This window comes from Carassius gibelio, chromosome A3 (assembly GCF_023724105.1).
Source record: "Carassius gibelio isolate Cgi1373 ecotype wild population from Czech Republic chromosome A3, carGib1.2-hapl.c, whole genome shotgun sequence".
Taxonomy (NCBI): domain Eukaryota; kingdom Metazoa; phylum Chordata; class Actinopteri; order Cypriniformes; family Cyprinidae; genus Carassius; species Carassius gibelio.
In genome coordinates this window covers 22,305,263-22,322,199 of record NC_068373.1, presented here as the reverse complement: position 1 = coordinate 22,322,199, position 16,937 = coordinate 22,305,263, and the positions used below count along the sequence as shown (strand labels likewise).

General features: G+C 37.3%; 2 protein-coding genes across 3 annotated transcripts; both read right to left on the bottom strand.

Moving 5' to 3' along the window:
* Positions 1-2: 2 nt before the first annotated feature.
* Positions 3-14,735, bottom strand: LOC127952194 (transmembrane protein 184A). The gene is made up of 9 exons (XM_052550598.1): positions 14,097-14,735; positions 12,924-13,178; positions 8,772-8,937; positions 7,476-7,566; positions 6,926-7,001; positions 5,753-5,844; positions 5,464-5,633; positions 5,106-5,303; positions 3-1,647 (listed from the first exon to the last, which is right to left on the bottom strand). Exons 2-9 carry the CDS (start codon positions 13,176-13,178, stop codon positions 1,415-1,417), a joined length of 1,281 nt encoding a protein of 426 aa, XP_052406558.1. The 5' UTR covers positions 14,097-14,735; the 3' UTR covers positions 3-1,414.
* Positions 14,736-15,201: 466 nt separating this feature from the next.
* Positions 15,202-16,464, bottom strand: LOC127952211 (proteasome assembly chaperone 3). 2 transcript variants are annotated; one of them, XM_052550629.1, is made up of 3 exons: positions 16,301-16,464; positions 15,706-15,934; positions 15,202-15,619 (listed from the first exon to the last, which is right to left on the bottom strand). In XM_052550629.1, exons 2-3 carry the CDS (start codon positions 15,919-15,921, stop codon positions 15,467-15,469), a joined length of 369 nt encoding a protein of 122 aa, XP_052406589.1. In that variant the 5' UTR covers positions 15,922-15,934; positions 16,301-16,464; the 3' UTR covers positions 15,202-15,466. The 2 variants fall into 2 exon arrangements, with proteins under 2 accessions (XP_052406589.1, XP_052406591.1); XM_052550631.1 differs by lacking the exon at positions 16,301-16,464 and adding an exon at positions 16,046-16,247.
* Between the last annotated feature and the right edge of the window lie 473 nt (positions 16,465-16,937).

Below are 16,937 nucleotides of genomic sequence, written 5' to 3'. Positions count from 1 at the left end.
ACTCCCTTTCATCATTTATTTCTTATAAGATGTAGTCAACAAAATCAACTGTACAGGTAGCTAAAATATCAGTATCCAGTATCTGTTTACAGATGACTAGGTCCACATATACTCTGATTCACACTGATAGGCTATACACACTTCAATTCCTTCATTCACAGCTGCAAGGCAGCAATCATTGGCACAAGTCCTACTCGCATAATGCTGCCTCTTAATATCCATTTAACAAAGTTTACAAGTATGGATATTTTATAGACAAAATAAGTCAACTTATTTTGTCTATAAAGGGAAGAGAGCAACTCTGAATCACAAAACATAGGCTGTTGCATTTTGAAGTCCTTTTCTTTGCTAAAAGTATTTGCAAAACAAAGTAACTACTGTAGTTTAATCAGATTAACAAATACATCAACCGATATTTTAAAAACAATTCTCTATCAATGCACAGTGCTCAGAAACTTCAAAAGACAGGGCTTCAAAAACTTTAAATTCTGTTTGGATAGTACTGACCAGGACTTTGTGGTAATACGTAGTAAATAAACATTTCAATAGCTTGGTATGATAATTAACTATATGCATTTCATTTTGGACTGTTTACAAACAATTAAGGGAAACTGCCTTTTAAAGGCAAACAGTGGAGAACTAAACAAGATAATTTAACATTAACAAACGAACACACCCCAGTAACACCTGTGCCATTATACACTTACAGTGGCACAGGTTAAAGCTTTAACCAACCAAATAATGGCGGAATACAAATGATTTGCAATTAAAATACGCGATGATGGCCGAGACTTGCATTTTTGCATCAGATCTCACACTCTTTGAAGGCCTGGTGTGAAAATTAATGAACCTCCATATCAAGCGGGGGCAGTGCTCAGTCCCCCACTTTGTCCGAGTGGCATGTGTGATACAAAGGTTTCAAAGAGCAGCAGACAACAGTTTGAAGTGTGATCTCTAAAAAACTAGCGCATTTTATGAGCCAGTTCAATTCATCCAGAGACCAAGCAGAGGGCTGCTGAGCAAATACTTCAAACGACCAGATGCAAGAATGGCTCCCTAAAGTGTCAGTCCCCGATTCATTCCATCTGAACAGCACCCCATGCCTCATGTTTTTTGGCCATGCCTCAAAATGGGTCAGAGAAGAGAAGTGAACTCTCCATTACAAGGCCGGATCGCCCACCACTACAGAGGATCAGGAAAGGATGAGCTCCAGGACTACAATGAGGAAAACATAACAACCCCCTACCTGACACAGTCTACTCTTATCCCTTGTAAGGTAACTGTTCAGATCCCTTTACTGAACTCTCTTTTTTAAAATTCATGAGCTGATTTACATGATTAGTGTCCTCATTAAAGTTATAGAGTCAAATTCGTTTTGGATTAAATAAATAGAAAGATCGGGACAAACGGGGCACTAGAGCTCATCATCAGTGTCGATCAGCATCACTTTGTCAGATTTCTTCGAACTCTTTGAGGTGCTGATCCCAGGCTTGCCATTCATGTTGGGCTGCACCACTTCCTGGGTGGACTGCTGGGTGTACTGTTGGTAAGCCGGAGAGAAGTTGTGGATTGCATCCTGAACCATGTCTCCAGGGTTAATGGTCTCCTTCAGGCCGCTGGATATGCTGTGCATAGGTGCTACATTCTCTACAAAAACAAAATGAAACAACAGATTAAAGCGTCGAATATCACACAACCTATTTACAATTGTTTTAAATGAGCAAATCTGTTTTTGTACTACCAGAACTTAGAATGGCATGAAACTTGAGGAAGATGTAACCAAAACACAAAGGGAAATAAGACGCCGTTCTACACACAGCCGCATTATTAAAACCCATGACATTATGGCTTTGTAATGAGGTCAACATTTGAGCCCTTGTCTAATGTAAAGGTCTGTTTTTCTCATGTGAGACCTGGCTGGTGTGGGTCAAGTTTTAAATCAGGAGGGAAAATATTCATCTGTGAGCGGAAAGCAAGAAAAAAAAAATACTTTGTCAAATGTATTTTGTTTTTAAGGCACAGAAACAGCTAAAATAAACGGTTACTGGATATTTTCAATGGTGTGTGTGTGTGGGACAAAGTATAATTTGAAACTGTTTGAAACACCATATGCAAACCTCTAGTCGGATCCATCCCACCAATAAAGAACTGGAGTATTTAACAGAAAGACTTAATTTACCTAATGTAGATAAACAGACTTCAAGAGAACATTCACCCTGATGAACAAACATGCCCAGAGTGACTTAAAGCATTACAGTCATGTTTTACATTTCTGAGCTATTTTGTTTGTCTGGATTACACAATCTGTTAACAGCCGGTGACATTTCAACACAATGCAACCTTGCTATTATCCTCACTCCTGTGAGCACATCACCACGGGCAACGCCAAGGTCCAACCCAGCTGTTCGCAAAATAGAAACCGGAATGAAAACACTAGCAATGCGGAGCTCCACTCCACTGATGTGGTTTCCAAATCACTCTTCTGCTTCATTTATCTACTACAGGCTGGAGAGGCCAGGAAAGAAATTCACAATCACACTGTGCCCAGATTTGTCTCAGCTGTGGATGCATTATTACAGAGTACAGCCTGATACACTGCAAAATGATGAGTTCCGGCTAACTCCATCTTGCCTTGTGGATGATGAATGAGAGCTTGGATAAAGGTGACAGCAGGCTGCTAAAAAGAGGGTGCAAGTTTCTGACCTCCTGTTCGTGAAATACTTGAACTATGCTTGTAGTTCTCCAGTTGCCGGCCTAGGAGTTGTACTGTGTGTGAACGGATGGACAATTTGGGACCTGCCCCCATGGGCAGAGGGTGAAATCTCAGGATCCGCAAACTGCCCTGAGCTTCTTCACAACTGGTCCGCTTGGGATAAAAGCCCATCCTGGAAGGTTATTCTGCCTAATAGGTTTCATGACAGTCATGACCTTTTATCAACAGTGAAACCCGCAGTGACTTCACCCTTTGAGCTCTGTGGCTCTGGTAAAATATGGAAAATACCACCATGCTTTCATATGCCAGTAAGGTGAAGGGTTCTTAACATATTTGTAGATTTTCTCACACATACATTCCAACAACTGTTGAGCAGCATGCTGGAATTCACTGCGAAAGAAGAACACCTCATGCTTAGAATATAAACATTCAAACTGACACAAGACTTGAAACATACATATCTGACTGACAGTCCATTTATATTTCATCGAAGCCCCTTGAAGTCAGAACATAAATCTGATGCAGCTTTTAACATTCAGCAGCTGAACTGACATTACAACTTAAATTGGTGGTAATCGAAACAGAACTATTATTCACCTTGAAAAGCACAAGCGACAGAATATAACAAATCCGTTATGCATGGAGAGGCTTTTGTAGCTTTAAGGATATGATCAGAATGATATACTACTAGTATACTGCTTTCTGTACAGTGCATATATCTATGAAATGTAGTATGTACTGTACGTTATTGTTTGTCCTCTATGCCCCGCCTGAAACGCATTGTTTTTACAAAGCTCATTGGTCTGAAAAGCGAGGCATGCTCTAATTGGCCAGCAATCCAGTGCCTTGTGATTGGATTGCAAGTTTGACATCATATACCTATGTAAATAAAAACAATTTAAATTCACTTATCAGACACTTCAATGCACTTTGAATGGAACATATACGTTTGCCTTGAACTGGAATCATGGCGGAATATCCTTTGATGTCCACTTCGCAGGGCACTTTCGAATAGAACAAATGTCTGGAGCCTCAAGAGAAACGTACTAAATGTGCAGAGCAGGGAATCGCGAGGACTGGAATTGATAACCGCTTCTTATACACTGCTCAAAACTCACGATTGAATCATCAGTGGCAAATCCTTTACATAAATTGTAAACATACTAACAGACTGAGAATCAGAACAGCCAGCACTGTAGTCTTCTCTCCCAGGATCAGTAAAACAGTCCTCCATAAAATGCACAGCACACATCTGAATATTTGGGCTGAACTGTTCTGGAACAGTGTTAAAAACGTAACCACTGATTTCTAGTTCTGTCCTCTTTTGGAAGGCCAAACAAAGTAGTTTCGCAGTAGTTTCGTAGTTTTCACAACGAAACAGCATCTCCACAACATGGCGCTGGTAGCAACAGTGAGAATCAAAAGTTAAACCTTCATTATTTGCGTGAACATTTGGGTGGTGTTATGCAAATCTTCCAGCATTGTGACGGAGACATGTGGGGTCATGTTAGAATGAGCTGTTTTAGGAAGGCATGGATGATATAAAGATTATCTCTTTGGATTTCAAACTTTAGTCTTTGCAACTTTACAGATCTTCTTTATGCACCAAGAGCTTGTAACACTCCAAAGAGAAAGGAAAAATTTAAATTGCATCATAGGACCACTTTAAATATACAAAGAAATATCTACAGACATCACAATGTGTTGCTATTACTGCCACACAAAATCCGGTCAGAGGAGGTTACAAATGCTTTGAGAGTGAATGAGTGGAAAAAAGAAAGAAAACATAAAATGAATCTGAATTTGACTGACAGCTTAATTTTTCTTCCAAAATTTCTACAGATATTGCGATATCATGAATTCTTGGGTTAAATGCAAAGCACAAATTCTTTATGTATGGGTCACCATACTTGGCTGTATGTCATGTCATTTTTTTAAAGTCACAATAATCATGTAGTGAAAATCTGATATCAGGACACCCCCACTGCAAACAAACAACATATGGGTGAATGTCAGAATTTACATTTTTAGGAGAACTATTTATTGAAATTGCCATAATTTGACCTCAATATATTGCTACTGAAATTCCCAAAGTAAAGATTTGCAGCAAGAAAACACCTGCTGAAGACTTTGTTTTCAAATTTTTCAGGTGTAATGCATCATTCAACTTGCCACAGGTCTGGGTTTTCTCAACACACAAGTTATTTTGATGATCTGTATCTATGAGTGGAGCTTTCCAGCAGTCCTCTGAACTATGAGTCATAACCCTTCTGAGGAAGAAAACTTTCAATTGCCTTATAAAAGATTGCCGAGACATGTTTCTAAGATCCTCTAAACAAGTTAAAAGATTTTGCTTAGTTTTTCTCAAGTGTTCGATTTATGAGCGTCTTACCTGGTGCTTCACTCTTCTTCTCGCGGTAAACACTGGAGGTAAAGGCGTAGCGGAGGGCGATGGCGGCAAAGACCATTTCGATGCAGATGATGAAGTTCTGCCAACCAGCTGCCACTGTACCAGCCCCCACCTCATAACCATCAATGACAAGAGCTTCTGGGATTACACCACATCGCTCCAGAATGGCCAATACCATACCTAAAAAAAAAAAAGACATACCAAAAGAAATTGGCAGGAAGTTGGCAGAATTTTTGATTCTAAGGTCCTGCCTTGTCCACAACCATATTCAAAGAAAATGTTTCATGTGTCAATGAACAGCTTGAGATGAATACTGAACATATAACGCAGAGTAACCAACCTTGCCAGAAGGAGAGAAAGATGACGGATTTGATGGTGAGGAATTTGAGCACAGGCTCAAAAGGTCTCAGAAGGTCACTGGTCGCAAAGTAGAAGAGAAAGAGGGCATAGAGAGCCAAACTGACAGAAATGTTGTAGATGATGGTGATGTAAAGGTAACCTCCCGTTACACTATACAAAAAGACACATGACAAGGAGTAAGACAAGGAGTAAAACAGTTCTTTAAAAAGTCAGATGTTGTGTTACTATGGCATGTTGATATAAAAAGGAATGAATGCTGGGTGGCTCACTTAAAGTCTCCATCGTGATATTTGCCAAAAGCCTGCAGAAGGATGGTGATGACAGCCATGATGGGCTTCACAACACAGAACTGAAGTGTGGCCTAGATGATGACATTAGTAACAGAAGCAGATGAATAATGGTGATGGTTTAGTTTTTACGCTGAATCCATTTATTCATGGGCCTGTAATATAGTTTGAGTGATAGAAGACTTCCAGTCCTCATCATTTTCAAAGTCATGGTAATGTTGAATGCTTATTTTTGACAGGAAGTGCTCATTTCTTACATAATCAACACAAAGTTTGACATGACTGACAAATCCACTCACGTTGAGAATGACATAGAGGATCATTTTTATCCCAATCTCGCTGCATGCAAGTCAGAATCAACTGTTTGAGTCATCAACGTGGAATTTAAGTTTTAAATCGAAGCTGTCTGTGAAAAAAGCCATCGCAAAATAATCAAAGCGTGCTCTGTCTCTGCTACAGTCGGGTACATTGCAAGATGATGCTTTGAAAAATCCCACATGTAGGCGTATGGTCAGATAGATTTATGCGTTTTGAAATTCCACTTCCTATTAAAAAAGTTCACTTCACATTCTTTTCTTTCTTTTTGGGTATGGGGTATCAAATCCAATTTCCATCTGTATTATTCTCAAAGTTCGAGTGGGTTTCTCAGTTGCTGTGTAGACAGCATCAGGCTGGCGGCAATACCTATTTTTCTGTGTTTATTATCGAGTGACTTGCACCTGCTTCCTACTGTTTTTAATCCTACTTTAACCACTGGAGCTTCTCAGGAAAGACAAAAGTACAAAGATAACAGCTGCCACTTCATGACGATTCAGGTAGAGAAGGGAGATAAAGGTTGAGGAGACAAAGTCACAGAAATTCAGACCCTCTTATTAACATATTCATGCTGTTTACATACAGCCATTTGTTCTCATACAGATGCAGGTCGAAACAGAATGGGATACAAGACATGCTAAAATTCTAAAATGTTCAGCTTATTTCCAAATTGTACATCTCATATTTTCAATTTGGTCTCACACTTTTGGACTCCACTGGAATTAATCTGAATATTTTAGGATTTCTAAAAAGTTAAAACAAAGAGATGTTATGAAAAACATTGCTGTGAAGAAAAGTCATTTTAATAAAAAATAAAAATAAAAAAAAACGGTAACAAACCTGCTTGCAGAATCTCAGAAAGCCAATGGAGTAACTCATTCCTACCAAACAGCACGTCCCGTAAAGGCAACTAGACCTGTTAAAGGCAAAGGAAATGGAACATTTGAAAGGTGATGCTATTCTTGATGGTAATTTGACAAATATATATTTTAAACAAGCCAGGCATAAAGGTATGTTGCACAAAAATAAAAAAAACTAGCTTAGAGTTTAGCACACATGCTCTGAAACACAGAGTCATGATGATCATGTCATCAAAATTGTATTTTATTTAGTCATCCATTATATTTATTTTCTCAAAGCTCATCACTATGCATTTTGTAGGACTTCCTTCCTCATGCTGGATAAATGTGATGCTGCCTTACAACTTCCAAAATGAGGTACAGAGTGGCAGCATAAATATTAAAATGTTAGATTGGCAGCATAATTAAATCGTCTATGATTTTGGGCAGCCTTTAAATAGGAAGTACATTTATCATGCCTTAAAATTCTGAACACTAGGTTATTAACCCAGCAGTTCTTTAACAAAAAAAAAAAAAAAAAAGACACTCACTGAATAGGTTTTCCTCTTATTTCCGACATGATGGCACTTTCTCCTCCAAGGTACTCAAAAGATAGACTCAGGAAGTTGTAGATCACAAATGCTAGAATGATAAATGAAAAAAAAACAACATAAGTCAATCATGAGAGCCTGACATAAACATTTTGCTGAATCTGCAGAGAGAGGTTTAAATAAGCAGACATAATATGTTCGACATGACCAATAAATAAATAAATCATTTCCTGTCACTTTGTGCAAAAACAAGTCAAGATCGAGGAGTTATCTTAACCCGAGAGGTCTATTTAAAGACAGATGGTTAGATTTCATTGTCTCTCAGTGTGTACCCTCTGTACAGTGTGTATTACTTATGGTAATATTTTACTGATGGTCTCCTTGACTAAGACTTCACACGTTTGAAATTAATTACAATTATATCATTTTATTTATATTACATTACTTATATTGAAGGAAATTAAGGCTTTTTATTCAGCAAGAATGCATTAAATTGATCTAAAGTGACAGAGAAAATTTTAATAAAGATTTGTATTTTAAATAAATGCTGTTCTTTCGAGGTTTCTATGTTAAAGAATCCTGAAAAAAAGGATAATGGTTTTCACAAAATATTAAGCAGCAAAACTGTTTTTAACATTAATGTTAAATGTTTCTTTAGCATATCAGAATGCTTTCTGATGGATCATGTGAGACTTAAAACTGGAATAATGATGCTGAAAATTCAGCTTCAGCATCACAGAAATAAATTTGCCTAAATTTTAAAATATATTCAAATAGAAAGAAATATATTCATTATATTTATATGAAAACTTGCCAACTTCCAAACTTCTGAATATTAGTGTATTAAAGACATAAATCACTCTAAATTTCATAACAGACTCATTTATATAAAGTAACAATATTCCATTCAGTAATACGATGGTTTACATGAAACAAAAATCCCCACAATGGAATTTTCCCATGTTACTTAAATAACACAGTAAAAAACTGTTTCAAATAGTTATTGTCTAGGAGTAGTGGGATAGGCCTGAAAAGATAATAACACATTGGGCCGTCCTCCCTTCTAGGTGCAACATGACAAACTGGTCTGTTCAGTTACAATGAACATGTATTTGTTTCCCCTCTGTGAAACCTGCCACCCCACGTCTGTAAAGTAGGATGTCCTCCCTCACTGCAGGCCAGACTTCCAAACAACAGCACACGTCATTCTCCCAATGTGATATTTGGGGTTAATAACATTAGCCCCAGGGGGCAGGAGGGACTGTAAGGGTAGAGAGCAGCTCATATTTACTGTACCTTCATAACAGTCACGAACGGAGTCGAAATACACATAATACTGGTCATTACTGATGAACAGCAGGCTGAGCCAGGAGTCAAAAGCAAAGATGGGGACGATGAAAAGGATGCGGATGATGTAGCGCTGCTCATTTGGCACTGTGTACGACCTTAAGTGCAGGTATATCTATAAAGACAAAGATTTTATTAAGCAAGACACAAATTTGCTTGACTACAAAAAAAAAAAAAATTTAGTCAGACATACATTGCAAAAACTGTGAAATGCAATAAATGATTAAAGTGCAGTGGAGCAACATGCTGCAGAGCAGATCAAAAGATTGCAAGAAAACATATATTATTTATTATTTATTATCAGACACTTGTATGCAGTAGTACTAGTGACACACACTAAATAAGTAACTGTAAAGTCTATATAAGTTTATGGACAGCTAACAGAACAAAGCAATGTTTAACCAAACTAAAGCTGACAGGATATTAATAATTATATACTTCAAAAGAGCTTTTACCATCACTAGCTGTTAGGAGACAATACATACATTTTCTTAGCAGTATATTAGCCACAGAGTTTTCTTCTTTTATTTATTTATTTTTTTTGCAGTTTATGATGTCTGGTAATCAGCATAAAGGTTCATTACCATCACTTAATGCTATTTTGGAGTGTTTGTTTGGGAATTTATGACCAATTATCCACAGCATTTGTGGGTCAGGCTGTGATGTTGAACAAGAAGGCCAGGCTTGTAATATCCGTTCCAGTTCGTCCCACAGGTGTTTGATGAAGTTGAAAATAAGGACTCTGTGAGGGTCAAGTTCTTTCACACTAAACTCATCTAACCATGTCTTTTTGGACCTTGCTTTGTGCACTGGGGCACAGTCATGGAGTAGAAAAGGGCTTACCCCAAACTGTTCCCACAAAGTTGGAAGCATTGCATTGTCCAAAATGTCTTTGTTTGCTGAAGCATTAAGTTTTCCATTTACTGGAATTACGCAGCACCATACCATTATCCCTCCTCCACCAAACTGTACAGTTGGCATAATGCAGTCAAGCAGGTACCATTTTCCTGGCGTCCACCAAACCAAGACTCACCCTTCAGACTACTGCAGTTTCCAAGCTACATATTAATTTGGCACAGAATACAACTAATGTGCTGTCACAGGTGTGCATTATGCTATATAGATATACAGTTTGGCACTAACGGTGCATTTAAAAAAATACTATGTAGTTTGTGAGGTATGTGTATGTCCTTAAAGTCCCTTTGAACTTCACATTATCACTGAGGGGGTTCAATATTCACCGGTTTCTTTAAACTCTTGGACACTCAATCATTTGAAATCAGATTATTTTTAGTCCGTCATTCCATGGGTGGAGGCTTGATGTATTTGTGGGCTCTAAAAAAAGCAAAGGGAGTTGCTCTCTGAACTCACCTAGCCTGCAGGGGAAATAAGTTCATAGTCTCCCAGACTCCATTACATGGAGCCGACAGTAAGAGAGAGAGCTCACAATAATGGCTCTGGCCATTGACGGTGTACTGGCTGTCACAGAAATGGAGTCAAAGCTAATTACAACCTGCCTGAAGCAGAGAGGAACTGCCGGTGGAGCTGCAAGGAAACCAAAAACAAGGGCCGGTGAATCACAAAGGTATAGCACCAACTTTAAGACTGTAAAGCTTGTAAAAACTAGAGAGCTGAGAAAAGGCCGGCCCAAGAGTGCTGTTGGTGCTTTGTCAGTACAATATATAACAATTCACTTAAGAAGGTTTGGCCCAGAAGGTGCTCATGTTCAAAATAACTGGTCTTCAAAGACTACTTTGATATCTCTGGAACTGATGGGAAAGTTTTGCAGGCAAATCAGTAACTTTTTAGGAATGCAATCTCAATTTCTGCCTTTAGTATGCAGTGTGCAAGAAAAGCTCCACCAGGAGAATCTTTTGTGGCGAAACAGAAAGGCAGCGAAATACTAAAACAATCCTGAGGGCTCCTTTAATCTCCACAGGATTTACATATGTTGTCTAACTGAACCCTCTGCAGGTGGCTGTTTGGTGGTAGATGAGTTGTTCTCTTGCTAGGCTGAGGGACAAAACTCAGACTGTTTTGACATGGTCGTGACTTGAAGAGGTAAACCACTACACAGGGACTCGTTTCCAGGCTCCATATAACATCCCGACGTTGTTTGGCCGCTTCAAAACTGTCAGCTTCTCCGAGGTATTGGCTTTTGTATGGCACACAAGACACTTTGGAGGCAATCAAATCATATTCCTCCGGGCACACTGTGGGCACTGCAATTCAAAGCTGAAGAAATACCTTTCATGACCTCTGCTCTCCATCAGTACGATCCCAGCAGTTCAATTACATAACAGATGCTTGAGAAACATATTCTATATTAAATTTCTTCATGGGTCATATAGGCTGCAATGAAAAGGGATTCAAAATATAATAGCAAGAGCAGGGAAATTAGATTTCGGCCTTTTATGAAACCGAACAATGTCTGCAAACATAATTGGTAATTCGACACACAAGATGGGTATATTCATACTGTGCCGGCACTTCACCTGACAATTACTTTTACACAAAATTCATCCACCACCAGCTGATTTCAGAATGCTGTAGGCAACACAGTGAATGCCACAGAAGTGGATATTCAGGTATGATGTGCACTTTTAGCTGTTGAACAGCAAAATATAAAAGACCGGGAAGTACCCAAGGAAATTAGAATTGCTCAGCATGTTTAGATCTATAAAGAAATTACCAAACCTTTGCAAGAAGACTTATTGAACAGTCTGGTGTCTAAGAAGCTGCCCTTATCGCTCTCTTTCATTGATAGAGCTGGTGTGAAGGCTAGTGACTGATGGTCTTTCATCAAACACAAAAGATCTTCTATAAACAAAGGTCCAGCACACAAATATTGCTCACACTGTTTCTGCTTCAAACCTGTGAGCATACATTACCAGTCAACAGTTTGGACACACCCCCTCACTATTTTCCACATTTTAGAATAATAGTAAAATCAACAAAACTATGAAATAGTAATATATATATAAATGAATATCAAATGCAATTGTGTAGTGAGCAAAACAACAAAATAAAAAGCTAAATCAAAACGTACATTTTAATTTCTTCACATTTTAAATTTTTGCTCACATTCGCTCAACCAACTTCAAGGTATCCAATTTGGATGCTTTTTTAATGGCTTTGAATCTCACCAATTTACAATAAATAAATAAAGGCCATGCATCGATTGAACTAAATGTTCAAAAGTAACAGTAAAGAGATTTATAATGTTATATTAAATCCTTAACTACTTGAAATACTGACAAACACTATATTAGAACCACACACACACACACACAAAAAAATAAAAACAGATAAACTTGAGTTTTGTCAGACTTCTTGTCATAGAGACAATAACCTTCTTTAAAAGTGTTCCTGTAGTGCACAACGCAGATGGTACATCAGGGCACATATATTATTGGTTACGTATCTTTGCATTAGATCACCAGAGTGCACTAAAGCTATATTGTGTGTTTACACAGCACTCTTATCAGCTCTGGGAACAGGTACCACTCTGCTCTGTAGCTAACTTTGATTAGTCAAGGATGGTAACAGCAATTTAAATGAATCATTTTGAGTAAAGAAAACATGGATAATGGTCTAGAACAAACATGCAGGTATTTATTGATCTCTGATGATCGATAACCAGTGGAGGCAGGGAGTGGAGGTTTAGTTATTTCTGTAGTCTTTAATGACTATGTGGCATAGATTAACCTTCTGAAATGACATAGTATTATCAGGATCTGCAGATGATAATGAGCCCATGGTCAGGTATGAGGGAGGAGACAGCATGCTACAGCTCTTGTTTTGTCTGTGTAGGTTATTTGACTGTGCTCTGAATGAAGCACAGCTATTAGAGCTTCCAGCTTTCTCCAGGTCTCAAAACCACTCCATTTAATGCTGAGATTTGTTTCTCACCTCATGGCCTATAGTTGCTATACTCCATACTAGTTTAAAAGCAGCAGTGATGCTTTTCAGTACCTAAGTAAGCAGTTGTGAGGTCTAGAATTTGTGCCGGATGTGTGAGTGCCTGGCTGTAAAAGGATTACCATGAATTACTTGTCCTCAAACACATTAGTGACATTTAGTTCCTCGAAATGAGCCTACCTGATGACAGGTGATGAAGAGTGCAGACCAAACGAAAATCCCTGACAAGGCTTGGGCCGTGCGGGTGTTGAGGAAGAGCTGGTCGTCCCCCACTATTTCAGTCCCATTACTTGATCTGATCACGGTTATGTTTGACATGCCGGTTATATTTGACAGCACGGAGTATGATGACAAAGGAACGGAATTATTCATGTTTTTATCCGAATCCATTGACAAAGTGCTGAAATTTGCTTTAGCAGTCACAGACTCATTCATCTGTAGGAAAAAATAAATAAAATAAAAATAATGTAACATTTTTCAAAATCGAATTAAATCCAAATGAAATAAGTCATAAATATTATGTCTTTTATTTACACCTTTGTTTATAAACTATCATCTAAATTCTTCAGAATTAATGATCCTTGAGAAATCATTCTACTATGCTGATATGGTGCTCAATTATTATTAATGATGATGAAAAATACTGCTTATATATATATATATATATATATATATATATATATATATATATATATATATATATATATATATATATATATATTCAGATTTGAAAAAAAGAACAGCATTTATTTAAAAATATAAATCTTTGTAACATTACATCATATCTTATGTGTCACTTTTATTCAATTGAATGCATTTAAAGAAAGAAAGAAAGAGAGAGAGAGAGAGAGAGAGAGAGAGAAAGAAAAAGAAAAGAAGAGAAATCTTTGAACAGTAGTATACAGAATTCAGTTTATTCTATGAAATGCAACCAATTACCAATTAATTGCACTATTTTTGTTCGAATGACAACACACACTTATATATGTACAGTTTAATATACAAAAACAAATTTACCATGGCTACTATAATTACTAGTTATTTCTTATTCCAATAAAATGGTGTTCCTTTGTAAGTACAGTCTACAGTCTTTTTTAAATGTTGTTAGAAGGAGATCAGACGTCAGTTTATTATGGTTTTACAGTAATCAAAACAGTATTTGCTGATTTATTGCATATACATATTTACATATATTTTACTGGAAACTATGGTTAACATTTTTTTCTTTTTGTCAAATTAAACGCTGCGTGAGGATACATAATTTTAAAAGAGCTACCTAGCAATCATTTCACTCCAACCTATTATTGAAACAGAAGACAAGACCTGTTTATAGATATTTTCTGAAACACTTACCCTGATACAGTGTCAACACCTGTGAGAGTTTAGTGCGATCAAACTCGAATTACTTTACCATAAACCTAACTTCTCTCTGAACATCGCACTGGGACTAAAATAATAAATAGATTACGTGGACGAGAGACTAAAGAAACATAAATATACGACATGAAGCCAAAGGTAGACACGGCCCGCGCGATGTCTCAAGCGCACTTCCTCGTTGAACTATTATTGACAGGTCTGACGTGCGTCAGTCAGCTCGGTGGAAACAGCCCGGAATCTAATTGATCTTTATAAAAATCCCGAAGAGAAGAAGAAAACGGTACAAGATGACTGTTTTTCTAAAGGCTTTTTCCAAAACACAACAAACAGGCTCGTCGCTCCGTCTCAAATTAGGGCAGGTGTACTTAGCGACAAAACAGCACTGCCAGGTCATGTGACCTTGCGACTTTAATCCTTGGTCACGTGACTTGACATACAGGGACGGGCACCTGTCGATCAAAGTTACAGTATTCTAACTGCACACGTGCAATGTCAATTGATACACCAATGTAAAGCTCAGAGAGTAAATCTGTGACAGAGCTGTGCATACTGATAAAAACAATATAGGACATAATTCAGGTACTCTAGGCCACTTTGAGATACAAAAGGACCATAAAGAGATTACTTTAGTGATCAGTGATGAGTGATCAGTTTTAAAAATTATTTCTTCGCCAACAGGAATAGGTTGCAGCAGTCAGGTTCAGAAAGTAATTTCATTTATTTTGTTGTAGACCTAGATCAATTGATTTTTAACAATTACTTAAACCTTTACTGTGAGCTATGAGGTCCATGGTATATGCCTATTTTAAAGCATTATTTAACCTTTTATACAGAATTGTGTTTAACAAAATAATTTTTGGAGCAATATTTTATTACCCACAGTTCTGCAAAGAAATCTACACTAATCAGAAAAACATGACAAAATCTCACCGATAGGATCTTTAGTGCCCACCAACTCCCATGTCTCCCTCCCTATACATATACATACACACACAAAGGTTTTGTTAATGGTGGAGATGCTGAGCCAGATGCCTCTTCATAGACTTTGGGATTGGCGTGACATTCAAATAAGTGCAAAAAATTAAAGGTAGGAAAATATAACTTTAATCTTAGGGCATCTGAAAGACATCCATTATACAGAGGCAAAAAAAGTGATCTTGAACAGTAATCTTTAAGTGTAATATTAAAATTCAATTCAAGCAGTGTGCAACAGCAACAGCATGTAAGACCATTCTCTGCACAAGTCTTGGGTACGTCTAAATTCATAAATTCACTGACAAGTCAAGATTTATGTTGTAAAAATTGTCCTCATCCAGAAATAGTGAATTTGCTATGTGACCTCCTGTTTACCAAACTTGGCAGGCTTTGATCATATCTTTAACGTCTTTCATAGTTTCAGCACTGTTGTCTTTGAGTGAAAGGCCCAACAGGACCGGTCGGTTTCCTGATTCCTGCGAGACGAACATTGCAACATTCTTGGCGTAGACATGTGTAAGAGGCTGCAAAAGAAAAAAAAGGACAAAGTGAAACACAAACATTATTTTATCTGCCATACTGATTATCCAACAAAAGTAAACTTGATTACCTCATCCTTCCCCAGCAGTACTCTAGTAGTGAACATAGGTAGGCTGATCTCACCAGACCTCGTGTCAGGTGTTATGGACACAAGTGTCCCAATTTTACCATACTGTGTCAAAACTATAAAAATGTAGTTGCTGAATTCTGTGCAGACAACTTGTGTTGGGATTCCATTTATGCTTTTTTCTGTCTGTCTTGATCGGATGACGGGTTGAGGAGCCATTATTTACTTTCACCTGAAAAATAAATAAAAGTTAAAAACATGCTGGCTAATAATATTCAGTCATAAAACTCTCACAACTGAAAAACAGTTAAAACCGAAAACAACGTAGTATGAAATTAACTACTTTAAGTACAAGGCAAACCGAGACGATGATCGTTAGCTCATTCATTCAGCTCTGAGAAGCACGAAGCTACAGCGAAAGTAGGCCGCATGAGATCGCCGACGACTGGCTTGTCAAAAGCGGACAGACGACACAAGAAACACCGAGGCTTCAGAGTCTCAGGCGGAGCATTAGATACCATCCGAGATATACGCAACAGCCTTACGGTATGCACAAACTTTTGAAATAGATAGCATAGATATAAGAAAAATTCCCCACCGCTAGTTTAAAGTCGTAATTTATCCTCTCAGGTTGAATGTAATTCCGTTTGCAAACATCCCTCGGCGTGACGGAACACTTTGGATGCGTTTCACCTACGCAGTGACAACAAGGTCAAAGATGCACGCTGAGGGGAGGAGACGCGGTTGAATGTGTTTTGGATAACATTTTATTTAACGTAACTTTTATTTAAGATTGTATATAATCATATATTTTTTAAATATTAAACAGTAGGCATATGACTAAATTTGTAATTTTATTACTGTCAGGACATAATCAAACATTATTATTATTATTATTATTATTATTATTATTATTATTTACATTTTTTTTTTTAGAAAATGAAAATTCAGCTTTGCCATCACAGGAATAAATTACATTTATATATTCAAATGTGTGTGTGTGTGTGTGTGTGTGTGTATATATATATATATATATATATATATATATATATATATATATATATATATATATTATTGTTATATTTCACAGTGTTACTGTTTTTACTGTATTTCATTCGAATAAATGAAGTCATTATAAGCATAAGATAAAACAAAACAAAAAACAAAAGCCTGTTTATCATGTTCGTAATGTTCCATTATCATATCGTAATTAACAGCAATGTATTTATAAGTGT

What these genes read in the sequence shown, in the direction of transcription:
- LOC127952194 (XM_052550598.1), bottom strand. Translation starts at nt 13,178, where the DNA reads ATGAATGAGTCTGTGACTGCTAAAGCAAATTTCAGCACTTTGTCAATG. An exon ending in TCTTCATCACCTGTCATCAG is followed by an intron (nt 8,938 to 12,923) that starts GTAGGCTCATTT and finishes TTGTCTTTATAG; the next exon opens with ATATACCTGCACTTAAGGTC. An exon ending in TATCACGATGGAGACTTTAA is followed by an intron (nt 5,634 to 5,752) that starts GTGAGCCACCCA and finishes CTTTTTGTATAG; the next exon opens with TGTAACGGGAGGTTACCTTT.
- LOC127952211 (XM_052550629.1), bottom strand. Translation starts at nt 15,921, where the DNA reads ATGGCTCCTCAACCCGTCATCCGATCAAGACAGACAGAAAAAAGCATA. An exon ending in TACTGCTGGGGAAGGATGAG is followed by an intron (nt 15,620 to 15,705) that starts GTAATCAAGTTT and finishes TTTCTTTTGCAG; the next exon opens with CCTCTTACACATGTCTACGC.